This window comes from Ambystoma mexicanum, chromosome 5p, assembly GCF_040938575.1.
Source record: "Ambystoma mexicanum isolate Mex_15411 chromosome 5p, UKY_AmexF1_1, whole genome shotgun sequence".
In the NCBI taxonomy this organism is placed as follows: domain Eukaryota; kingdom Metazoa; phylum Chordata; class Amphibia; order Caudata; family Ambystomatidae; genus Ambystoma; species Ambystoma mexicanum.
Window position 1 is genome coordinate 213857724 of NC_090930.1, and position 26789 is coordinate 213884512.

Genomic DNA, 26789 nt, shown 5'->3' on the forward strand with positions numbered 1-26789 from the left:
GAATAGATGAAAGAGATATCTTGAGGGAGAGCTGTGTGTCATCTGCGTATTGATTATAACATTATTCTCAATACCTGAAGGTACATGCTTGATAAGACTTTCTGCCAAACCTGTGAAGTTTGGTTCAGCAATCTTGACCAAAACTGTTATTGTATCATATAGCATTTAACATGTATGTCAAAGCAAACCATCTTAAAGTAAACACATCCAACACTAAAATCTTGATTGTCAGCAGTACATCTAATAATCTATCTTTTCGCTGGATGCTTAATGGGATGTTCCTAGAAATTGTTAAAAGTCATATTTATCTAGGAGTACTGATTAGCTCTTCTCCTTCTAACGACTTCTATGGTGATTACGTCATGCCTAAAGTAGTAAATAAATGGCTGCTGCTTAAGAGTTATGTAAGCAAGAAGGGAGGCCACAACATTGAGGGACTTATTACGATTTATCTTCTGTGTGTATTGTGCCTGGGATACTCTATGGCCTGGCCATTCTTTCTGAATCCAAAATGCCTTGGGCGGAAAGGTTTGAAGGCCAGCTCTTTCTTTCGATCAGTCCTGGCTTTGCCTAGTTATGTGCCTGTAGAGGCCCTGAGGTGCGATTTGGGAGTACCATCTGTTCTTTCTTTATGGCTTATCCAACGCTATAAGTTTTGTTCTTAGTATAGTTACCTGTCCTTTTGACTCAGATACTTTACTTAGTGCCCTGGCCAGTCAATACAATTGTGACCATCATAACCCCTTTTTAGTGGAATCACGCTCCACTGCACTCAATCATCTGAAGGATATTGATGTTGCACTTGGGGTATTGCTGGAGGCTCCTAATCATTTGAAACATAAATACAGGGATTTCAATATAACTTCAAACATTGATTCACTGGCAGAAAAAAAGATGTATACGGCATATAGTTCACAAGCTTTCCGTCATAATTTACCTTGTACTTATTTTAGCAAATTATGCTCATTGCAATCACGTAGATTCATGACCTATCTGCGTTTTAATATTCTTCGGAGTCTTTTCAGAGTCGAGAATCGAGTGCAGTCTCTGCAGTCCAGACCCCACTCAGTGTGTTCCAGTGGCAGAGTCTATCTTTGCTTTCTACTTGTGGGAGAACTTATAAACCCACCAACACCGCGGAGCGGCCGTGGAGTCGTGGCAGAGTCGAGAGCAGTCTCTGCAGTCTATGGCAGCGATGGCGAGGTGGCAACCCTTGGACGGAGAAGGTGAGGGAATAAATACTAGAAGTAAACAAGGACGTCTCCTTGGCTGGCCAGGAGGAAGCCTGCCAGAGGGGAGACAGTTAACAACATATCCAACAACGGATTTAAAACTGACCTCCCCCCCCATAGTCTGAATAACGAGCCACAGAGCATACTTCAAGTACATCAGAAGTCCCGGCAGCCAACTAAGAACGGAAGGGAGGGAAGAGGTGATTCCACAAAAAACTCCCCCCTCCATTGAAGAAGGAATGTTAGGGGGGCGAGTGAAAACCACTCAGACAACATGGCGCCTAGTCCGCTAGAACACGTGGAATCACTTGCAATGACATCCGCACAAACATTACTTTCCACCCAATTGGAAAACTGTGGCTCCCACTCCTACTCTCCGAACGAGGAGAGCACAGCAACACCCGTCAAAATGACTTCAGCTAAAGCAGTTGCGGATTCCAGTGGGAAAGAACGGACTCCCTCCACCCCCAGTGACAACAGAGGAGAAAGTGTGAGGCCATCCAATCTCACCTGTGGTGATGGAGTGGAGCGGCCGTCTTTGATCGCCTTGGCGGCGGTACATGTGCATCCGGAGGTTGAAGATCTCGCCTCGCCCCCGCCGGGGGCGCCGCCGTCCCCGCAGCCCTCGACCCTGGATCAATGGCCCGTGGGGCAAGGAGAGGAGCACCAGCTGGAGAGCGGCTTCTCCCCACGGCCGGAGTCCGTGGGGCCGGGAGAGGAGAGTCAGTCGCAAGGCAGCACTTCCCCGAGCCGCGCCCATGAGGGGAGGGAAAAGCAGGGCGGGGAGGTGGGAGGGCACTCTGCGCTGACTGACACCTCAGCTTCCCCAGTGAGTGTGGGCGGTCTGGCCGCCCTCACAGGCTCACCAGCAGAGCCCTTGCCAGGCAAGGAGGATCGGGTGCTTCCTAAACAGCACTTTACAAGTATAATAGTGGCCAGTACTTTAAAAACGTCGGCCCTGAAAGCAACACGTTTAAAAGCACCTTACAAAAGAACATACAAAAACCAAAATAAACTAAGCATTCTTAATCCATCCAGTTCCATGAACACACTAAAAGAATATTTTGGCAGAAAAGCCGCCAAGTAGGTTCTTCGCACCAAGATATTTCGGATGCAGAATTCCTGGCCATCGTAGAGGATACTGCGATGCACCTAACAGGGACAATTGTCCCTCCATTTCTTGCGGCCAGAAAATAATCCATTTGCTTACAAAAAAATCTAGATGGAGCGCTTAACAAAAAGATCATCGAAAACGTCTCAGACACGGGCTGACCAGAGCCGACCAGGGCCGACCAGAGCCACTCATTACATGGGAAGAAAAAGTTAACGCCACTCAGCCTTGAGTTAAGCATAAAATTGGACTCTTTTTCGAAGCCCCTCGTGCCCCAACAGAGCACAGAAGAAGCTGCTGGCCACGCACAGGAGGAAGAGACATTAGAATTCAGAATATCATCACGTGACCAAAGGGACCCTCTCAATGGAAAAGAGACGGTACATGAGGAAGCAGCATTAGAACCCAGAACCCCAAAGGATCTCAGGGATCTTACCAATGGAAAAGAGATGCCTCAGAGTGACAAAGGAAAAATCATCAACACAACTCCCAAAGATCAGTTGTCTGCGAAACAACCAACTATACGCCCCCTTCCATCAAATGCTATAGAGAACTATGCTGACAAAAAAACAAGCACCAGAGATCTAAGGGGAATGTCGCCTGTAGCAAACAGACGGCTGAGTGAGATTTTCAACAAACAACCGCAGGACTCTCCCCAAAAGAAAATAGATCCGATGACCATCCTTTCAACAGTTTCTATTGTGTTGACACCCTTCGCAAAATTATACGAAGCCCTAAAGGATTCAATGAAAGATCAAAACACACTAATTGCTATGATGCATACAAAAATACTCTTTTTAGAGGGTTTTGTGACTTCCAAGGGGAGAAATCCCAATTGGGACCAACAAACCAACCCTGATGAAAGGTCAAGTTGGGGAAACACAAGTAAGGAAGACAACAGGAGAGAATCAGAGGCAAAAGACACAAGATCTTTACACACTCAAACTGAGACTACCGTGGGAGCCACTTCTAGCAACGCACCCACAGTAGCAAACAACGTCTTACCTCGTACTACAGCCGCACCCGCAAGATCTCAAAAAACAGACCAGCATTCTCTTATTACTCCTGCACCATTGTCACCACAGATTGGTGACGGTGGTGAAAATAACGCAAACCCTGGGCAAAAAAGAAGAAAATCAGATACTAAACAGATTGCAAATGGAAGCTTAAAGTCGTAATCATCCCCAACAATCTTCACCTTTACGGCAGATCACATTTTTCCAACATTCAATATTTTCTCACAGAAAGCCCCAATCCAAAATGACTCAAAGAAAAAGCTTGTCTCAAAGCAAAGTAGCACAACAAAAGAGGTGAACGGCAAACCAGTGCCCGGGAAAGGATTGTCTAATGCTAAACCAAAAGGTGACAAAAAGCTAATGGCCCAAAGTCTCCACAGCCCTACTCGGAAAACGCCCCCTACAATGCCAGCTCAGAGCAAGCTAGGAGGAGAGGACCAGTGATTTGACGAACAATCATATGACTCAATCGACTTAATGAACTTGAGCCTATACACTGTCGAAGACTCCGAATCTGAAATCCCTGAAATCCCTGAAGCTCTGCAACAAAAAAGACCAACCGAGATCCCACAGAACTTCGCCAGATGCAAAACCCAAATATGAGAGAGTGCTTTTCGCCGATCCCCGCCCGCTATCACAAGTGTGTCACACACAAACTAAAGACACCAACAGAAACACCGCTCAAAGAGGCTTGGAGTCGTCTCAGTCAAAAGGCCTAAAGCGAAGATACTCAGCAACAGGCCACGAAGGTTTCTCACCTCAGTTCCATAATAAAGGGAACAATATGAAACTCGAGGTTCGAAAGGATAATGCAGAAAAAGTCGAAGTCGTCAAACATCTCCCAACAGGAGAGATGAACACACGTCGCCCACTACCTCAACTAAAAATACATCATAGGTCAAGGGTCCACGACGCAAGGGAAACCTTGTATCACCCAACTGGAAAGACAACGCCCGTGAAAGTGAGCACAATTGCAGTGTAAAACTGATCCCGACGCGAACATTTAAGCTGCAAAGATGCAGAGCAGAAGAAGATAATTGGACCCTGAAATACAGGGCGATAACAAACATCTTTGACCAAATAAAGTCCCTCCAATCGTCCTCGCCAAGTATCATCGACATCCTGGAACCTAATCCAAATGGGAGAAAGGATAGCTCCTATCTACACGTCAATTCGAGCAAGGCCCAAAAATTACTATGGAGCTCAAAGGATGAACTAAAACATCTAGGCTTAGAATTTACCCTCGCAATGAACGCGACGCTGAACCACGTGGATAAAACAACGCAGGAGACTGCGTTAAGAAGTCCTAGAGGGCCGCTCAAAGGAAGAAACACAAGGGCATCACAGAACTACAACTCGCCCAGATTGAGACGCCCCCTTACACACCCATCTCAGGCCCCTTCAGAGAGAGTAACCAACCCTCAGGGATTGGCAGGGGAAAAAGTAATAAGGCACATTCGGATGACCAATGACCATACACAGCTTCGAGAACAGGTAAAAGATAATCTACCCAAACCAGTAGAAAGATTACACTGGAAAGAGGGCTATCATGACAAATCGACTGTAAAGAGAGCTCATCAAATGACTGAAACTGGTCCATCCTCCTAAGGCAAACAAGGCTGGTGCTTCGGAGAGCAAGTGCCATAAATCCAAATGAAAACAGTGATTGGTTCAAGAAGCAAGTCAATCGGCTGAGAGCAAGATAGCCACCATATAAGGATACCAGGGGTTTAGACCTGGATCCTCATGGATTAGATACCACACCTACACTGACATTGGCTTCTTGGAACATGAGAGGATTTGACCATTTGACCGCAAGATCAGACGTGCATTTGTCTGACTTTGACATACTTTGCCTGCAGGAGACATGGCTAATTTGCAAACCCTGTTTGGATGGATTTGAGTTGGCACACTCACCAGCCCAGAAAGGACTTAAAGGAAGACCCCAATCAGGAATAATAACACCTGTTAAATCAGGACGCACCATGACTTTGACAAAGGTTATAAAAAGATCGGAATTCATCTTGGCATCAATAATCACTTGGTCAGCCCCAGCTGCAAGTTCCAAAAAAGAGACGCAAAAAAAGATCCTGGTTCTTAAAAACCCTCTGCAAATATCGAAAAAGTTCATGATGGAACTTGAGCTGACAATTGATGTAGCCCTAATAGAAGAAGATATATAATGATTGCAGGTGATTTGAACATCGATCTACTTGCCGGCAAGAGAAATTCAAGAGGAAGGGCCGATTTTTGTGGTCCAGAGACCTGTATAACCTGCACCTGATAAACCACACAAAGCAAAGCCTGATTCCAACTTGGGAGAGAAAGGGTGAAGGGGCGGCTATTGATTATATCCATGTGTCCAGAAGCCTTCTAAGACACTTTGCGTCCTTCAAGGTGCGAAGGACCGAAAATAGCCACCACAATTTACTACTTCATGAGTGGTATACAAGTTTAAAAGAAGAACAAACAAGGCCCTCATCTCTAGAAACTGACACACAGGGTATCCGTATTCGACTCTCGGATCCAGCAATCAGCGCCTTGACGAATGAATATGTAGAGCACACGAGTCGGGGCAGATACAACTCATATAATATAACAGACTATTCATCAGTTTTGACAGTTCACAAAAGTCTGCAAAAAAAGATGTTCAACGGCCACCAACGGCAATCCACGCCTTTAACAAACAATTGGTGGAGAAGAGGAAGCTTGTCAGAAAATTAAAAAGAAAAGCAAATAAATCAGGCTTGGAAATCGACATAGCGGAATCAAATAAAGTTACAAAAAAAAATCAACAGTGGCTTAGAGCGAATAGACATCAGAGAAACCAAGACGACGCATAGCTGATGCTGCGTACGATTTGCAGCAAGAAAACAAAGGACTTCTGGTCACTTATCAATGGGAAAATAAAGGGCGAGAACCAGCCACTGACCAACGCAGTGGGTGAATTGAGCTGGGTTAAACATTTTGAACAACTCTACAAAGCCGCCTTGAAATCTCAATGTTAGGGAGAATTCTCTGTTTAGGCTGAATTTCCTAACCTAGTGAGTCCCCCAGCAGCTTTGCTGGATTTTTGGGGTTTATTTATTTCTCCTGCCAAGAGTGAGACTCTTTTACCCTCACTCTTGGGCATGATTTGAGTGTGTTTCTTTGACTCTAGATGTGTTTAATGGGCTATGGGGTATTTTACTCCATAGGGCTTCATGTGTTTTTGTGATGTGTATTACACAGCACCCTAAGTGCAGTAACACAGGGGTGTCATAGTGACCCCCCCAGTATAGACTCCATACCCTGGGACTGACTACTGTCTCCCAGGTCATGTAAAGTCACCATTGACTTTACTAGTCTTAAATTCTGAACAGAACCAGTACAAACCATCTGCAAGACTTTCTAAGCCTAGTGTAACTGTGTGATCTTGGGCACATTTGTGCTCTGCTCTCTCTAAGAGTGTGCCCAGCCTATGGACTTGGGCTCACAAGTGACTTTTGCTCTTCTGCCTTGCTAATAGTGTTACTAAATCTTAGAGTGGTGTATCTTTCCATATTCTGTCTTTTTCCCTCCCTTCTTCATGAACTTATTGGAGTGCCATCTATAGGTAAGCGCTCACCTCTGTATGGAAATAAGTGGTATTAACTAAGACTTATCTGATAAGGAATAAGGGTTGTATATATTATAATAGTAACTGTGTTTAGAGTGTTTTACAATAAGAGTGCTGGAGTGTTTCAAACAGTGTGTTTTTTTAAATAAATAATTATATTCTTTGATACCAAAGCGCTGGTCAGTGTTTGCTTGTGTTATTGTATCTGAGTGCCTATTTTGTATAATTCGCATACTGCCTAACTCTTCTTTAGGGAAGTTTGACTGCTCAGCCACAGCTACCAGGTAAATCTGGGTGGTACAGCCTGCTACCAAGTGGGTTTACTGCTAACACCTGTAGTCCTAAATCTTTTGCAGTGTTCCCAAAGGGAACTGCACAGGTTTCTGCCTAACACTCCATCATCCTCTTCCATTGCTAAAAAGCAAAATGGAAAGTCCCAACGGATCAAGAAACAATCATCAACAAAATAAAAAAACTCAATGGTTCACGCGCGGCGGGACCAGATGGCATTACCAACTTTGATCTTAAACAAAAGGCTGAAAGCTGGTCCAAGTTCGTGGGAGAAGTTTTCAAGAACTGTAATACAGCGTCAACCATCCCCCCGTCTTGGAAGAAGGCGATAGTTGTGCCAATTTTTAAGAAAGGTGCGAGAGACAACCCAAGCAACTACCGGCCCATATCATTATTAGATTCGATAGGGAAGCTTTTTGCTGCGTTCGTCTTGGAAAGTTTCCAAGGTTGGGTAACCCTCGGCAATATGACTGACCCGTTACAAACAGGCTTTGTAAAAAACTCAGGAACGACTGCTAACATTTTAGCAATAAGTACACTGAAAGCCAAAGTCGTTGAAGGCCATCCCAAAATCTATATGGCCTTCAGTGACCTAACAAACGCATTTCACTGTGTCGACAGAACCCCTTTGTGGAAAAAATTTGAAAATCACAACTGCCCACCAGAAATCCTCAATCCCATCAAGGACCTGTACAGTGACACGTCGATTTGTGCACGCCTGAATCAGCAGGGTGTACTGTCATCTTGGATTAAAATCGAGCTAGGAGTAAAGCAGGGATGCCCTCTTGCACCAGCACTTTATAACGCATACACTTCGGACTATAAAGTTCTCGAGGCAAACGTACGAACATTCCCTCCAAGAATAGGTGAAGAGAGAATATCAAGATTGCTATGTGCAGATGATATCATCTTGATGGACCAAACGCTGATAGGCTTACAAAGACAACTATCTAACCTGGATTCCTACCTTCAAGCAAACCATCTACAAATGAACCAAGAGAAACCTAAAGTTATGATCCTGGGAAAAGGCACGAGTAAAACCATGAATTTCGTATGGAAGGTACGTGAGGAAACTCTGGAAATCGTCGAGGAGTTTAAGTACCTTGGAGTCACACTGAGTAAAAGTACCATAGAAAACCCGATGTGTGAAACCATCTTGTAAAAATTACGCCTTTCAACAACACAGACCAGAATACTGTCGAAGAAGTACGGCCGATTCTCAATAGCAACCCTGTTGACATTCTACAGGATGAAAGTCATCCCCACATTAACGTATGGGGTGGAATCAATGCCCTACATCCCACCACTCTTCTGGCAGAAAGTAGAAGGGCTGTACTGGCGCAAAGTTCTCAGTCTACCACAATCCACTCCTGTGGCGGTCATCAGGAAAGAACTAACACTCCAGTCAATAAACTCCATTGTAACACGGAATGAATTGATGCTCTATCGAAAGATGCTCTTGCCAAATTCATCATTGATACTCAAGGCAATAGAACAAGAAACTAGAGCAGGCACGTGTAAGATGCTCCAATGAGGGGAGGAGAAAATCAACCATCGCCTTGATTGGGCAGGCTGATCCCGAGATGACCTCATTCGTAATCCAGGAAAAGTAAAGAAGCGAGTGATGGAGAGGGACTGGATACAAACTATAGACGAGATACAACTAGTAAAATCCAGGAAGAATGGGCCGGACAACCCAGCCAGAATCAATGAAACAAGAGCCTATCTACTGAAGTGTCCCTCCAAGAAGCTATGTGAAAATTTCATGCGCATTCGTCTGAATATCTTATACACAAATGAGATATTAGCGTGGCGAAAACAAGTGAATACCAGCCTCTGACGATTCTGTTGCCAACCAGATGCAATTGAAACTTTAAAACACCTGCTCCTCACTTGTAGAGGGGGTGGACGAGACATGCACTCTCCATCTGGGACACCTATTTGGCAAATTCGATTTCTTGGATGCAGAGGGGAAATTGAACAATTTGATGAGTGGAGAGAACACCAAATGGACCATTGCACTGACAGGTTTTATGAAAGTCTTGGGCTATTGAAACGCCCGGAACTGGACAAAATAGACTTCATAACTTTAGAAGATCGAACTCCTTCTCTTCCTCGTCCCTCTCTTCCCTCTTCAAGTAGCAGAGGCTGGCACGATTGGGACTTTTCTTTGCTTCTCTTTTAAGGACTGAAAGATTAATCCTTAGGAGCAATCTTGTAAAAATTGTTTCTTTTTAAACAATTAAATCAAGTAAAAAAATAAAATATTCTTCCTACTCTTGAACACATGTGCAGATGGATTAATTTACCCTATGAAGAGAGGATTTGTCGTGTTGTTTTTGTAATATAACAATAGAATTGGCTCGACACATGCTTACCATGTGTCCTAAGTTGAAGAATCTTTATTTAAAGAGCTGTTATCATTTGGTTATAGTGACGATTCCATTGAAACAGATACGTTTTGGAGTTGTATTTACTGGGCTGAGGCACTGGTAATTTCTGCTGCTGCATATCATGTTTGGAGAGAAGCCCTTAGTTTCAACCTATTGTATTAGTATTTTGCGTCCGTTTTGGATAATTCAAGAATGTTATTTGACATTTGTTTTTAAAAAAAAATAAGAATTTTGGTATTTTTATTCGATCTGTGTAATGAAGTTTAATATTTTGGAACTGTGTGTTGATATTTTTGTTTGAATGGTTTTTATTTTAAATGTGCTAAAGGTTTGTACCGTTGATAACCAATGCAAAAAATGTATCATATGGCAGGTTGAAAATAACAAGAATTTTGCTTCCTTATGCTGCATTAAAACTGGGGCTCTGATTTAGAGTTGGGTGCAGAGAATGGTCTTTGCCGTACATGCTGTCTGTCATATTGTACCTAATTTTGCTTTTGGGTCGGTTTTACAAGCAGTGTGGAATGACATTAAAAATATTGATAGTCTTCCTCATTGTGGTTACTCCAGTGAGGCAGGGCTTGGAAAACATTCAACATCTGCAGTAGCGAGCGGAGGGTGAAGGGAGAGGGGTGGTGATAAGTCCTATGTCTACAGATATACATAGGTATATTAATTTGATCTTAAGTAAATCACCCATCGTTCAACAAGACAATGATTTGGAGTGATGGTGTGGTTCTGTTGTATGCTAAGCGCACGCTGAATGTTTAGGGGAGTTTTTGGGCCCAAAGCAAGAATTAGGTTTGCTGAAGCAACGTACCATGGGGAGCTGTGCCAAACCTGCATCGGGCTATCGAGCAGTCTCTATCTCCATGATCGGCTCAGGAGCCGATCTTGTGTGCTGTCTTGCACATAAGCAGGATGAGGGACCTGGTGGAAACCTTACATAATGCAAGTGGCATTGATACTTCGCCTGAAACAGATTTTGGCAGGCCAGAACCAGGGGAACATGCCAGTCCCTCATACCATCAACTAATGATGAAGGTGGTTGTTTATTTAGGATGGGCTAGACCACCAACTCAATTCATCCAGCATGATCTGACCGATATATTGGATCATGGTCCCACCGAAGATCCAATTCTACCCTTCCATGTAGCCTTGCAAAATAGGGTGGCCAAAAATTGGGAGACTCCGGACTCTATTCCTCCGGTAAATAAAATCCTGACTTCAAAATACTGCCCTTCCAGTAGTGACCCCGGCTATCTGTCTAAACACCCCATTCCCGAGAGTCTGGTGGTCCAGGCAGCCACAGCTTCAAATAAGGTGGCGTACCCTTCTATCCCTCCGGATAGGGATGACAAGCGTGTGGATGGTTGGGCACGCAAGGTATTTTCAGCTGGGAGTATGGCGTTAAAATCGGCCTACTCTACATGTGCCTTGGCAAAATCTTCGTACACTCTGTGGGAGTACATTGCAATGGCGGCAGAGCACATACCAGAAGGGGATGAAAGGGAAGGATTCCTAGCCATAGTCAAAGTTGGAAAGGAGGCCATGCAGGAATCCCTTCAGTCTGGATTGGACACTGCAGATAGTGTGAGCAGATCCATGGGCACTAGCACAGTAATGCGCAGATTTGCGTGGTTACGGAAGTCGGGTTTCGCACCAGACGTGCAAAACTGTCTTCTGAACATGCCCTTTGACGGGTCTCACCTTTTTGGCAACAAGGTTGACGAGAGCCTTGAGAGGTTGCAGTCCTCAAAAGCAGCTACCAAATCTTTAGGAGCTGCTATTAGACAACCTCAGCCTTTTCGTGCGTCAGGACATTCTTGGAAGGGACGATCTTATCGTTACTACTCCTCATATGGAAAGGTGAGAGGAATGGCCAGTCAAAGGGGCCAGAGAAAGGCCACTCGTGGTGGACGAGGAAAACGTGCAAAGCCAGCTCCAGCTGCAGCCTCTTTGCCATCAGCGGCCGCAGCAACCACCACAAAACCACTTTGAGGACTTGCATCACAAGACGCCTGTGGGAGGCAGGCTGTCACAGCATCTGCAAGAATGGCGAGACATTACTTCAGATATTTGGGCTTTAGAAATAATAGCCCAAGGTTACTGCCTTCCTTTTCTAATGCAACCTCAAAGAAATCCACCAGGGAGACCCCTTTGAAGTTTTCAGACCCGCTCCTACAGCAGGAAGTTCTAACCCTGCTGGAGAAAGGTGCTATAGAGCCAGTACCTGTATCAGAGAGAAACAAGGGATGGTACTCCCCTTACTTTTTGATCCCCAAAAAGGACGGAGGACTGAGACCCATCTTGGACTTAAGAGGCTTGAACAAGCTCCTCAGGAAGGACAATCTCAAGATGGTTACTCTTTCTCAGATCCTTCAGGCCCTTCAGCTTCAGGATTAGTTGGTGTCATTGGACCTTCAGGATGCTTATTTTCATGTGCCAATTCATCTCAACCACAGAAAATACTGGAGGTTCGCAGTCACACTATCAGTTTCGGGTCCTGCCATTCGGATTGATCTCCACCCTGAGGGTCTACACAGAGTTAATGGTAGTAGTGGCAGCGACCTCAGGAAAGGGGGGATTCACGTCTACACCTACCCGGACGATTGGTTGATCAGGGCACGTTCTGCCGAACAAGCACTGGATCATCTGAAAGTCACCTGCCACTTCCTCCACAGACTGGGCTTCTCCGTCAATTTCAAGAAGTCACAAATGAAACCTTCCCAACAGCTCCAGTACATAGGGGCTGTACTAGACACATCCTTGGGAAAGAGCTCGCCTCCCGAGCCAAGGGCTCAAGACATTCTTCAGATGGTTTCCAAATTCCAAAATGCCCAAAATCCCCAGGCCTACGACTTCTTAAGGTTGCTCGGCGTCATGGCATCCTGCATCTTCCTAGTGCCAGAGGCACGCCTGAGGATGATATCCCTTCAGTGGGCTCTAAAGACTCGGCAGGATCTTCTGTGGTGGACTTGCACAGAGAATATCCTAAAAGGAGAACAGTTTTGGCAACCATGGCCAGAGATTACAGTAGTGACGGACTCCTCACTCATGGGGTGGAGAGCTCATGGCAACGATCTGACAATAAGCGGTCGTTGGTCTCCATCGGAGTCCAAACTACACATCAACCTTTTAGAGCTGAGAGCAATCAGGCTAGCGCTGAAGGCTTTTCTGCCATCTGTCTGAGGAAAAAATGTCCTGATAATGACGGACAACACTGTGGCCATGCATTATCTAAACAAAAGAGGAGGTGTAGGGTCACTACCTCTGTGCAGAGAGGCAATGCGGCTCTGGTATTGGGCAATTCAAGAAGGAATCTTCTTAACGGCAGTTCATCTAGCTGGGGAGGAGAATATGACGGCGGACGCTCTGAGCAGGCAGAGCACGGTGTCCCACGAGTGGCAAATGGCTCAGGAAGCGATTCAAGAGATCTTCGCCCTTTGGGGAACCCCTCAAGTAGATCTGTTTGCAACCGGAATCAACTGGAAGTGCGAAAGGTATTGCTCAAGTGAATTTACCCCGAGAGGAGCCCTAGCGGACGCGCTCGCGGTGTAGTGGAACTTCACACTATTATATGCATTCCCTCCGATTCCCGTCATTTCTCAGACCATCAGGAGATTGAGACGGTTCGAAAACCGCATGATCCTATTTGCCCTGGATTGGGCCAGGAGAATGTGGTACCTGGACCTTCTAGACATGTCCATCTGTCCTCCATTACATCTTCCTCAGAGAGAGGACCTTCTCTCACAAATGGATGGCCAGGTTCTCCATCCAGAGGTCAAGACTCTCAACCTTCATGCTTGGTATCTGAAAGGCTGAGATACAAGGATTGGGACCTTCCAGATGAAGTCATGGAGGTGTTGCTTTCGGCAAGAAGGCCAGCAACAAAATCTCTATACTGTTGCTGTTGGAAAATGTTTTGCAACTGGTGCAGAGAAAAGAATGTTGATCCTTTTCTATTTTCCATTCCGGAAGTGTTGTCCTTCCTCTTGTCCCTAGCACATAGAGGTCTAAATGTTGGGACCATTAAAGGCTATTTTGCAGTGCTTTCCATTTTCAAGCGCTCTTCGGAAGAATGCTCCTAGTTCAAAATTCCTTTAATAGTACAATTCTTAAAGGGACTCACCAATGTGTTTCCTCCTTACCCCTTCCAAGTACCAATTTGGGGTCTTAATCTGGTTCTAAAATTCTTAATGTGTGCCCCCTTTGAACCATTAAGATTACTAATATTGAAAACAGCTTTCCTAGTTGCTTTAACATCTGCAAGAAGAGTGAGTGAATTGCAGGCACTGTCTTCCGGGCCACCCTATACTGTGTTCCATAGGGACTGAGTGGTATTAAGGGTTAAACACTCATTTTTACCGAAAGTTGTGTCCGATTTTCATTTAAATCAGAAAAATGTTCTACCCGCATTCTACCCTCCACCTCATCCTAGTAAGGATGAGGAAAGATTGCAAAGGTTGGACCCGAGAAGAGCTTTAAGCGTTTACATTTCTACGCTTTCCAAGCTTAGAGTGGATAATCAAATTTTCATTGGCTACACCGGAAGAAAATTGGGTCAATAGGTGTCAAAACAAACCATATCACTTTGGATTGTGCTTTGCATTTCAGAATGCTACAGATTGGCAGGAAAAGACCCACCAGAAGGCTTAAGGGCCCATTCCACCGGAGGCATTGCCTCTTCGACAGACCTTCAAAGAGGTGTTCCCATAAAATCCATTTGTGAAGCAGCAACTTGGTCATCGCTGCACACTTTTTCAAAATTCTATAGTCTGGATGCTTCCCAGTCTAAGGAACTTGCTTTTGGTAAAGCAGTGCTATATTCCACCTTATAATGGTATCAGAAATCTACTCCCTCCTACAGAGATTTTTCTATACTGCTGCTTTTGGAGTCTATCTAAGATGAGGAATACGTTGGAGGACACATTCCATTTGAAGAACAAGTTACTTACCAACTGGTAACGTTCTTCTAACATTTTCCTCATCGCCCTTCCATCCTACCCCTCTGTAGATTTTCCGGGTTATTGCCACTTCAACTCTCGCAAGGCTGATACCTGACTACCGGCACAATCTACACAGTAGAGCAAGAGGGGGAAAAACAGAATTGAGGCCAACGGGCGCAGCGCGTGCTACTTGTATACCCAATGACGTCACCCTCGACGGAGGCTTTCAAGGGACCATCGACTTGACGACATTGACGCATGGCCCCCTATGCCGAGAAATGTTTTCCGAAACAGCTAAAGCTGGATGGAATACATCTAAGATGAGGAATACGTTGGAGGAACATCCAATCGAAAGAACGTTACCAGTTGGTAAGTAACTTGTTCTTCTGCTGAAGATCTTGGACCGGGTTGCATACAGTGAACTGCAACCTCCTGAATCCCAAACAATCTGGCTTAAAGTCTAGACATAGGACTGTTAGGGAGAATTCTCCAGAATGGCTAATTTCCCTTACCTACTGATACCTCAGCAGCTTCGCTGGATTTCTAGGATTTATTTTTTTCACCTGATAAGAGTGTGAGCCTTTTTTCCCACTCTTACACTTTTGCTGTGTGTGTTCATGGACTATGGATCCTCACCTACTCCATAGGCATCATCTTTTTACTGTGTGTTACACAGCACCTTCAGTGCAGTGACATAGGGTTGTCTTTTAGACTTCCCAACTCAGACTCCATTTTGTGGGACTGACTACTGTCTCCCAGAACAAGTAAAGTTGCCATTAACTTTATTTATTTTCTTTAATCCACAGACCCAGTACACCCCATCTCACATGGAGTACTGGAAAGGGTTAATTTGTATCCCGTTTTGTCTGTTGCTCTTGGAGCACTGTTTCGCTCCCTTTTCATCAAGACTTGGCTGGTGGCAGTGGTAACTACGCTAATTATTCTACCGCGGTTATCTTAAATAACCTTGGTATTGTTTTAGGCTATCTTGGTAGGCTCAAACTTAAACCCGGTAGACCATATATGTGTTTATATGGTTCTGGCTGGGTTTAGTCGCCATTTCTTTCTGAAAAGGTCTTTCTCGTGTTTTATTCTGCGCGCCAAACCAGGTCTGGTTCCTTTGTTTGCCGTCCTTTCGCAGGCTTCTACACAGAAGCCCTCCTTAGGTGCCTGAAAGTCTGGGTAGGCAGGATGTGAGGGAGGGGTTTTAGGACCCCTGCCATGGGTTCCCTTGGTAGCCCAAGTCGCACTCCTGTTTGATTGGCTGGGTGACTGTCCCCGCCAGGACAGCCACCCTGCTGTGTGATTGACAGCCAGGCTGTGTGAATGGGGGAAAACTGCATAAAAAGCAGGTCTCTGGGGCTGGAAAGGCACAGTCACCACTGGAACGAAAGAACCAATGAGGAGCTGACAGAAGAGGACCCCTACAACGACTGAACCGCCCGGTGTAGCCCTGCTGCATGTCTGAATCTTCAGACTCCAACGACAAGAGAAGATCCTCCAGGAATCTTCTTCCCCTGAGCTGGTGGAACCAACCAGTACGCCTGAACTGCAAGCCAGGACTCCCTCCTCTGGTCGAATTCGCTGTATAGAGCTACAGGGGGCCGGATAGCCAGGAAGGTCGGACCCTGCTTGGGTTTTAAGGAGCGCACCTTTTATTCGTTGCTTTGCTCTGCTGCTGGTTCTTCCCTGGGCAGTGCAGGACCCTCCAGTCTTCCTACTTCATGTCAGACCGACAGTCGCTTCAGGAACCGTGAGCCTGCAGGAACTGCCAGGAACGTCCACCTCAGCTACAGCTTCTTCTCCATTTAAAGGTACTGGGCAAATTCGGTTGTGCGTTTCGTTCAGCCGCGGTGAAGGTGTGTGAAACCTTTCGGCAATCCAAGGGCTTGTCCTTCTCTTTAAACTAACTTTTCTGCCGCCCAACTTCGTCCGGAACTCTTGGCAAAGCCTGAACTGTGTGATCTTGAGCAAAAGACTTTTGTCCTATTAACTTTGGCCCTAAGCCTTTTTGATTTGATTCCATCACTGTAGTTCCTCTTGCTTTATGGCCCTGCTTACTTACCTGTTGGTGCTGCTCAATTTTAGCCTAACTTTGTTTTTCCCTCCCTTTTAAAATTGCTGGAGTGACATTTTGCTCACACTTCTTTTTGAGTTTAACTTGTCCAGAATCTATTGGGAGTGGTGTGGTGTATTGGTAACGTGATTTTTCAACTGCTTTACTTTAGTGAAATGTTTTACAACTGATGTGTAAATAAATGTATATTCTTTTACTCATAAACCTTGAGTCAGTGTTTGTTTGAATCATAGTCATTGTTGTCCTTTGTGTAACTATTGATACTGCTCACTTACTCTTGAGATAAGTCTGACTGCTCAGCCATCGTTACCACTTTACTGTGTAGTACAAGCTTGTGCCAAAGGTGAATTTGTACTGTCACTTGTAGTCTTAATGGTGTGTGGTGTTTCCAAAGGGTACTGCATATGATTCTGCCTAACAAGGACAGAGACCGCACTCTTGGACCTGAAACGAATATCGCCAGCACGGTAGATTGCGGTAGTGCAGCACTACTGATGTTGCTTGATTTATCGGCCATGTTCGACTTGGTGGGTCATGCACAGCTTGTCACCAGATTGGCAGAACAGGTTAATTGTTCTCATGCTGTATTGGCCTGGATTTCTTCCTTCTTAGGGCCTAGAAATGCAAGAGTGGGCGAAAAAGATTCCAGTTGCAGTCCCACACTAGTCACATGTAGAGTGCCCCAGTGGTTGTGTGTTTCACCAACCCTATTTAACATTTATATCATGCCCCTCCTTGCACTCCTTGATGACCTGGGTATCCAGTATACCAATTATGCCGATGACACTCAGGTTGCTATATTAGAGACACCTTACTTGTTAACTCCATTTATAATGCTATGCAAATGTGGATGGTGACTAATTCCTTAGAACTAAATGCTGACAAGACAGAACTTCTTATTATAGCATCCGGAAATAAGATAAAAAACTTGGTTCCTACTATGAAAGCTTCACCTTCTCCGGCATATTATCAAAGTATCTAAATCCGTCAAGACATTGGGTGTCACTTTTGATGCTGAATTATCCAAGAAGCCATATGTGGTCCAAGTACGAGCAGCTTGTGGATACACCATTAAACTGCTTAACTACATTCATCCAAACATTTCTTTAAAAAACAGGGCCCTTCTGGCCATAGCTCTGATTAACTCTAGCCAAATTATCACAGTGCACTCCTATTGTTCATTGAAATTTAACTAATATATGGAATTGGTAATGGGGTGCCGGGGAGAAAAACCAACCCTGACACAAGGTTGTATATAATATGAACCAAACAACAGATAACCACAATCTTGTGGATCTCTCCCGTCCCCTGCACACCCAAATTGGTATTGTAAATACAATCAATCGGTAAATAGTATTAATATATTAAATTCTGAAGTTCCAAAATAACACTTTTCTTGCAATACTTGTCTCTTAAAGGATTCCTTACTTAAAACAATGTGTATACATTTCCTTGTTAATGTTAGACCATATAGAATACCACACTCTCAAATTTACAACTTTGCAATGTGACACTTTGTTGATCATTTAACAATGGAATAGACAATAACAAGTATCAAGGATTTTAAACCACAATCGGAGTAGTTAACATGCTTTGTTAAACCGTGCTTTTCTTTGTTTTTGTGTTTTCTCACTAAGGTTCCTAGGAATCTTGATCTACCAAATTCTGCACAGGTACAAAAAGAGGAACAGAAAAAAATTGATGAGGCAGGAACCCTGAATCCAGATGAGACAGAGGAAAAAGAAAAACTTCTTACTCAAGTAATGTTAACCTAAAATGCAATCCTGCTAAAAATGCTTTTGTTTCTTCTTATAGATATGTCCTACTTTTTTTCTCTCTTTTATATAAATGTGTGCGTGTGTGTATATACAAAACTGGTGTGTGTTCACTTTGACTATAAAATTATCAATTTCATCTCTGCCAAGCTATACAATTTTTAATATAAAATATTGAGAACAGAATGTAACCTGTCTTGTTCTTACATCCGGTCCTCTTTCCCCCTTTCCTCCATACTTCATGGCTGATGGGACCAGCACACTTATACTGCACAAAAACGTCCTCCAAATTTAAATTTGGAGATGGAGTACACGCGCAAGCAGAGCATGGCCACACGCACACTCCGGCCACCGGCAACTTTAGCCAGTCCCTTTTTCTGCATGAACAGGGCTGTTGCAGTGAAGGACTCCTGGGCGTTTCTGCACTTTATCTTTTTCTTCCTCCTTGATTTTTTGTTTATTTCTGTGCCGGTTTTTCCCCATTTATGTCGGTTAATGCATTTCATCTTGTAGGTCATGCTCACCCCAATTTTAAGTGCGCGACTGCACTCATTGTGTTTGGAGTGTTTAGTCCCCGACCATCTCTGTGACGCCTGCCTGGCTTGTGACTCCTTTTTTCATCAGGTACTGAAGAGGAGGTTTGTGTGCTGGGAGGAAATCTTTGGTGTCCCACCTCCACAACACCTCGGTCTCTTTGTTGTGTCATGCAGTGACTAGGTGAGTGATCTTCCTTTCTGTAGTGCACCTCTGCATGGCAATGCCTTTTTGGAGATTTCCGCATACAGGAGGGTATGTTCAAGGCTTTCAGGGTCTATTGACAGCAACCCCACAACCTCTAAAACTTCGAAGGCTCCTACCGGTTCTCGCATTGAGGATCTCAAGAGAACTCACTCCTTTGTCACCTTAGGTCCCCTATGGGTCTGTTACTAGCCTACTGGCTGAGAGCGCTCGTTAGAGCCTCCGTTGTGGACTTGCAACAATGCAGCTTGCCTCATGGTCCTTAGGCCTCTTACTGGTGCTCGCTCCAAGGTCCACACTGCTTATTTTGTCCTTAGACCCGAGGGCTCAGCTGAACATCCAGCGCAGGACAGGGTGAATAACAAAAAAAAACAAAAAGTCCTCTGCTGCATAACAGTCATCAAACCACAAGATAATGGCACTTCATGTGGGGAAATCTGGCGCCATTTTGACTATCACAGATTACGTTTCTGTGGTGTCCTCACCTCACAACTTGATTGATTCTCCTCAGGACTCCATTATGGAGGATAAATAATTTGGCCACGGGCCAAACTCAGTTCCACATTGCCTGTGAGGATCGATTTTTCAATTTTCTTCAAATATGGATGAGGTCCCAGACCATGACTTCACACTTAAAGTGCCTTATAAAAAACCTTTGCCAACTCGAGCTCTGGTGCCTCCTCTTCAGCTGGTCCGTTGCTCCCATACAACCAAGGTTTCTGTCTACTCTGTCACCAATGCATTTGGTACGTGTGGCTCCTATGGCTTCTACCAAGTGGGATACTAAAGAACTCAAACCCCCCAGTCACCTTTTTCTGACACAAACACTTTCTCACGGACAGCTCACTGTGAGAGAAAACGGACTAACATCTGAGCCGTATACCTGACATATCCCAATACAATGGTCAGGCAGGGTCAGGCAATTACTGATCATTACACACACCTGACTTCCATCATGCTTGCCCACATGAATAAAAGGCGGAGCATGAAAGCACACTCTGAGCAAGGCAAAGCACACAAGGAAGCAGCAGTTCCAAGATGGCAGTTTAATACAAGGCGAAAGATGACAAAAGCGAAGAAGATTGCAAGGAGGGAAGCGCCCACTTTTTAAACGAAAGACCATTACTTGCAAGAACCTTCGAGAATAGGAAACGTAAGACCAGGATTTGAGGCTGAAGAATTCTGAATTGTGTGTCAGAGGTACCCAGGGCTCTCCTGCGTCGATAGTCAAGGCAGGGATAATTGTTTTCCGCCATGATGCTCTCCTTGGCTCCTGCAACAAAGCAGTGCCAGTGAAGTCAGTGCAGCCAGTCAGTTGGGGAGACAGATACCAGAATGGTCTGTGTTGAACTCAAGGTTGCAAACGGCAACATTGTATAGTGAAAACTGAAGAGAACTGTGTATGAAATGTATGTGGCAAGCGACTCAAGCACAATTAAACCAACAGATGAGTGATTGAACTATGAAGCCAAGATACAATACCATAGACAGAGTGGTCTGTCACCACATGGGTGCTCATTCGAAAGTCTCTGTTAGGAAGCCAGCTGAAAGGTGGCAAATGTGACAAAGAATTGTGAAATTGAAGTGGTCCTGCAACACGTCAAGTAAAACCACTGTGCATATTCAAAAGTCTTCGATAGGAGATGAAATTGTGTAGGAAGTTGGTCCAAGCCCCGTGGAGGGAGATCAGCTTAAAGCTTTTGGTTAAAACAATTTTGTGTAAAGTTATGAACATGTGTTAAAAGGAATCTGAGCCCAACCAAGGGGGATCTGCGATCTGAGCCCGACTGAGGGGGATCCGGGTTGAACCGTGAGTCACCCAATAAAGAATACATTACGAGACATTAGATGCATGAATAAAGTATGAATATTGTGTTGAAAGGATCTGAGCCCGGCTCAGGAGGATCCCAGGTGAATAACGAATCACCTAAGAAATTAAGTACTTGTGGTAATCTGGAAAAGGAAAATAACATATTGTTTGTCTGTCGCATCAGGCCTTCTGAATGAAGAGACTTTGAAAGGTAGAGAGACCTGGGCACGAAAGGCCCTGATGCTAATGATTGAACTGTATCCTCAGGCTGGAGAAGCCACAGACTGTGCTAAGCTCGAGTGTACCGCCTTGTCACGTGCTGAAAACGCAGGGAAGGCAGGCCAACGACCTGAAAATCCTGACATATCAGTTTGTGAACACTTATTTCTTTTTTGTAACATTGTTTCCTACACTATTTGTATTTAGAGGCAAAGGTTGCTAATAGTTTTATTAGTGTAGGCCCTTTTATTTTGACTAGACATTATTATTTGATGGTCATAGCTTGCTCCCATCTGGAGGTTTAGGATTACATAGGCATTTTTCAAACCCTTTTTGAAGTTCAATAAACACCCTTGAACTGTGGTGACTTGTGTCTGTCTTACTGTTGATACCATGCCTTCCTTACAGCTCCTATTTCACTTTCTTTAGTTGAGGAGAATATCGTTCCCACATCAGTGTCTCCTGGTGCAGAGCCTCTTATTCTTCCTGACACAGGCATTACCCCTGGAGGCGAAGCTGAAGGAAGATTTTCTGGTTGTCGAACAGCCAGGCCCAGTCACATCGCAGCCACCTTGGAGTCTTTACATTTTTCCAAGGATTCATCAGTCTTGGGGCCAAAGAGATGCTCGCCAACAAAGGCAATGTCCAAAAATCTTGTTCTGAACATTAGGGGCGAAACCTGAGCTGTGCAAGTAGGCTTGCCTACATATCACTGTTGCCGACCTCATCGCCCTACTAACACAATTTGCTATATCCAGACCAGATTCTATAGCCTGGCTGGTTACCTCTCTGCCATCATCCACCACACGGAGAAACCACTCCCTCTTTTCCCCCAGCGGGATGTGCTCTGCCGCTTCTTGAACAGGACATGTGTGTATTTGTCGAACGCACAGGAAGTGTTGGCAGCCTTAAGAGCCATACTGATGGCTGAGAAAATGTTCTTAGCTAAGGTGTAATATTTGTTTGACTCTGTCCACTGGCAAATTAGAGATGGATTTAGAAGGCCTAGCAGAGACAGTGGCCACATGGATTACAAATCCTTCTGGTTTTGGATGGGTAGATTGGTGGGGGGGGTGCCCTCTTGCCAGTTTGTAATTTTTTCAAACTTGGAATCCACCGGGGGAATAGAACAAGGTCTTTGCCACAGTGTGGCGATCGGGTCAGCAATTGCCAAGTTAAATGGCGTAGCCCTTTCTGTCGGTGGGCCCACATCGAGGATGTCAGTGAGCTTGTAAGCCGAAATCGGCTTAGCCGGTGCAGAAAGTCTCAGGGCGTTGACAACCCTCTCCACAGTTTGTCTGTAAGAGGCATTGGCATGGCCATATGGGAGAGCCTGCTGTGTTTTGAGCTCTGGCGAGGTGTCCAAACTGCGGGCATTTGGCAAATCTCCTGCCAGTGCTTGGAGATACGAAAGTTTGTGCCACAGGAAGAATCCGGCATCGGCTCAAATTCGTCCCCATCGTCTCCAAGTGCATGGAGTGCACAGTGTCGAAGAATGAGGTTCTCGACTTAGGACCAAATGACTTTTCCATAGTCGGTCTGATATCGATGGTTTCAAAGGCATTGTCGATAAATCAACAGTCGACGTCGGCCCAGAAGGGGTTCAAACTCATCACATCTCTTTGTCGCCGGATGGACTGGGCCCAGCTGATTCTGACCAGGTCTGCTGCTTCAAGGTTTGCCCCGTACCTGCAGCGACCGCCTTCATCATGTTGGCGCCAATGCACGAACTGCAAACACTGTGTGGGCCGGTCAAAGACATTTTAGAATTACAGTTGAGATATCTTTTGAAGCCCAATGGTTTTGGAGCGGACATCGTGATCAAATAAATGTCAAATACTCGACTGAAAATTGAATTTGAATGACAAAAAATGTCCTTTGAAGAGATTCCTTAAGCAGCACGCTGAGCACACAGAAAAAAGTAACTGAGGTATGGTGGCGTAGTGATGCAGTATATGTACTTGGACCAACGTCACGTCCTAAGTCGGCTGGCCGATCAAGTAAAGACAGATTGACGGCTAAGTCGAGATGCACTGCGTCCGGTGTCAAGTTTTCCAAGCAGCTGAAGCTCGGAGGGATTTCTATCTGATGAGGAATCTGCAGGAGAAAAGCAATCCACTGAAATGGTTTTCTCTCCCATACTTGGTGCATAATTGTCCTATAAATGGACAGACACCCTTTTGTGGGAAGTCAAACCCACATCTGTAGAAGGACCTGAGGATGCATTTAGTTGTCACTTGTGGATGGTGCAGTAAAAGTCCTGTCGGGCAGGTGATATGGCAGGCGAGGCAGCAGTATTGTCAGGTTTCTTGCAGGTTGGAGGTCTGGTATTGTGTTGCTACCTTCAATATCCTTATCCTGTGACTTCTCAGGAAAATGTACCATATTATGAATAAGGGTGTCAACGCAGATAGAGCCTGTCACATATGAACAGTATAATTTCTAGTCTCCCAAATGATTTGCACTTTACCTCCCTCATATAAATGGATTTCCAATGTTAACAAGATGGCGCCTCTTGGTATTGTACTGCGGGTTGCCTGGAAACTCACCAATAAAAATGACAAAAGTAATCAAAAAAGGAGCGGACATCAATTCAAGAAATAACAAAAGTTATTCTGCGCTCACATACAGCTGGGAAAGCGAAATTCAGACAGAATGTGCAACAGAACTGAATGAAATGCGCTGTCAAAGTTATGCCCAAAGATGAAAACATTTATAATGGTACAACCTAATTAGCATCAAAACACATTGCAACATTAGGTCAATCCCCCAAGTGAAGCTTATTGGAGAAGCTATGTAATTCCCCTATAGCGTAACATACATTATCCAGAAATGATTAGGTCCTGCAAGTCTTACCACACCACCCTGGACCCCCACACTGACATCACAGTCCAACCCACGGTTCCCACATCATAGTGTCAAAACATTGAGACATTAGAGATGACCAGCAGAACTTTATTCATCTGCCGCCGTACATCTCCACAAGTTTCCCATGGGAGCGCAATCGATCATGACACCACATGAGCCTTGAGCTGTTAACAAGTTATGGACTTAATGTTGCAGCCTAGGAACTTTTTGAGCCACATCCCAGGCTGAGATGTGCTGAGGGGCATTTGAAACCGCCATGGTTTTATTTTTATTTGTCTGTCGACCAGTTTCCAGAACTAATATGCTGAATTATAAAATAGCTGTGCATTTGCTGCCTTACTCCTACACCCATGAGCTTTGCTTCCTGACCTTGAATGTATCGAGAGCTGTTTATTTATTTCCGCAATAGCCTGGGAACGTGTAGTTTGCAATGTGCTGTCAGCTTCTACCACTGCTAGGCAAATTAATAAAAGTTGGAATTTAGTTTCTAGTCAACATGAACACCTTGGCCTGTGTTAGGGAGAATTCTCATAAATGTGCTAATTTCCTTCACCTTAGAGACCCCCAGCAACTTGCTGGATTTTGAGGACTTAATTTTTTTACCTGGAGAGAGTGTGAGCCTTTTTTTCCCACTCTCTCATGTATTTTGATGTGTGTTTTACTCTTGTGTTCTTTGATTATGGGGTTTTAGATAACTCCATAGGCATCATCTTTTCATGTGTGTGCCACAGCACCCTCAGTGCAGTGACACAGGAAAGCCTTTTAGGCTGTCCCAAGATTTAAATACCTTCTCTAGGATAAACTACTGTTTCCTAGAGAATGTGAAGTCAAATTGACTTTACTAGTCTTTTTAAATTCCTAGACCCAGCACACACTATCTTACAGTAGAGTGCTGAAGGGGTTACCTAGTATCCCCTATTTCTAGAAACTCATGTAGCAGTCAAATGCTACCCTTTCCTGTCGAAACGGCTGGTGGCAGTGGTTTTACAACGAACTACCATGATTTTTCCTGACCGCGAACACCGGTAGCTAAAAATCATGGGAGCCATGTTTTTTTAAGATGGCGTCTGAGCCCCCTTTGTTTAAACAGGTCCCGGTCTTCTGTTTTCACCATTTCTATTTGGAAAGAGTTCCTTCTAGTGTTTGGTCCCTTTGTTTCTACGCCTTTGGCGGGCTTCAGGACTGAAGACTGTCTCTGGCGCTCGAGTGTCTGGGGTGGGCAGGAAGTGAGGGAGGTGCCCGAAACTCCCTGTGCTTAGTCTCCTAGGAGACCCAAATGCACTCTGGCGTGATTGGCTGGCTGACTGTCCGGCAAGGACAGCCACCCTGCTGGGTGAGTGGCAGCTAGGCTGGAATGAATGGGAGAAAACTGTTTAAAAGGCGAGTCTCTTGGACTGGAAAGCAGAGTCGACCACTAGAACGAAAGAACCGAAGACGAGCTGGAGGAGGACGGCTGCTGGAACTACTGGACCGTTGGTTTGCCCGGTGGAGCCCTGCTGCAGGTCCGAGTCGGCAAGTTCACCTCGACAGAGAAGCCCTTCAAGGACGACTTCTTCCTTTGAGTTGGTAGGACCAATCAACTCGTAAGCCACCTGGATACAATTCTCGGAGCTGGTTAGGATTAACCAGGGGGAAGCACACCAGCAACCGGAATCGAAGATTTACCAATTTGCCAGATTTGCGACAGTCCCCTTGCAGTGCAGGAGTCCCCCGACGTCCTCCCTATTGTCCCCACGGCTGAGGCTCAGGAACAGCGAGATCTTCAGGAACTGCCAGGAACAGAAGTCTTCAGCTGCATCTTTTTCTTCAATATAAGGTACTGCGACAACCCGACCTATAGAATTTACCTCTTACTGCGAAAGTGCGTACAACTTTGGCAACTTGCAGGCCTAGTCAGTTTGTGACCCGACATACAAACCTTTCTTCTGTAAACTACTTCTAAGAACCGTGGCAAAGACTTTTCCGTTTTAAATACCAGAACCGTTTTTACTTATACGAGACACCAGTCCATTGACTTTGGCCTATCTATTGCATTGAATCAACTCCTCTGGTGAACTCAAACTATTTGCACTGTTTTAGAGTAACTGTAATATTTGTTTTATTAATTTATGCCTTTTTGCTTGTACTTCCATGCTATTCTGCTCCTACTTCAAGAGAGCCCAACTGCTTAGTAATCAGTACTGTAGTATAATTTTTGTGTAATATTGGTTGCCTCATCTAGTGAACGCTTTTTAAATGATTGTGTAATAAATTATTCAGTGTTTTACCAAGAAACCTTTAGTGTAAGTGTCTATCTGAATACTTGTAATTATAGACCTTTGTGTAACAACCTTACAAGCTCACATTCCCTCTTGAGATAAGCCTGGCTGCTCAACTGGCTACCAAAAACTGTGTGGTACAGACTTATATCAAAGGTTGGTTTTGCTTACACCTGTAGTCCTATTTGTGTGTAGTGGTCTCAGAGGGTACTGCATACAAACTTTGCCTAACACTGGTGGCAGGCGATGAGGATACATTGTATAGTTGTTACATTGAGAGTTCTGCTTTACTTTTGTTCAGAAAGTAACCTTCACAAGGCTAAGCACCACTAGAAAAGTTATTTTATCATGCTTGATATGGATAACTAAAGACAGGAGGTCCAGATTATTTTAACAGAGTATAAACTGAAGGAAATGTGTAAGGTCAGGAACCTTCCTGTTAAAGGAAAGACAA

The 26789-nt window shown here is 44.7% G+C and overlaps 1 protein-coding gene across 3 annotated transcripts in view; it reads left to right on the forward strand.

Moving 5' to 3' along the window:
* The window catches only part of LOC138480867 (probable global transcription activator SNF2L1), a 1964402-nt gene that overhangs the window by 1526125 nt on the left and 411488 nt on the right, over positions 1-26789 (forward strand). For all 3 annotated transcript variants that reach the window (XM_069612650.1, XM_069612651.1, XM_069612652.1), the window contains one exon: positions 18305-18427. In XM_069612650.1, the coding sequence (XP_069468751.1) occupies positions 18305-18427 (123 nt within the window). The remainder of the gene's footprint in view (positions 1-18304; positions 18428-26789) is intronic.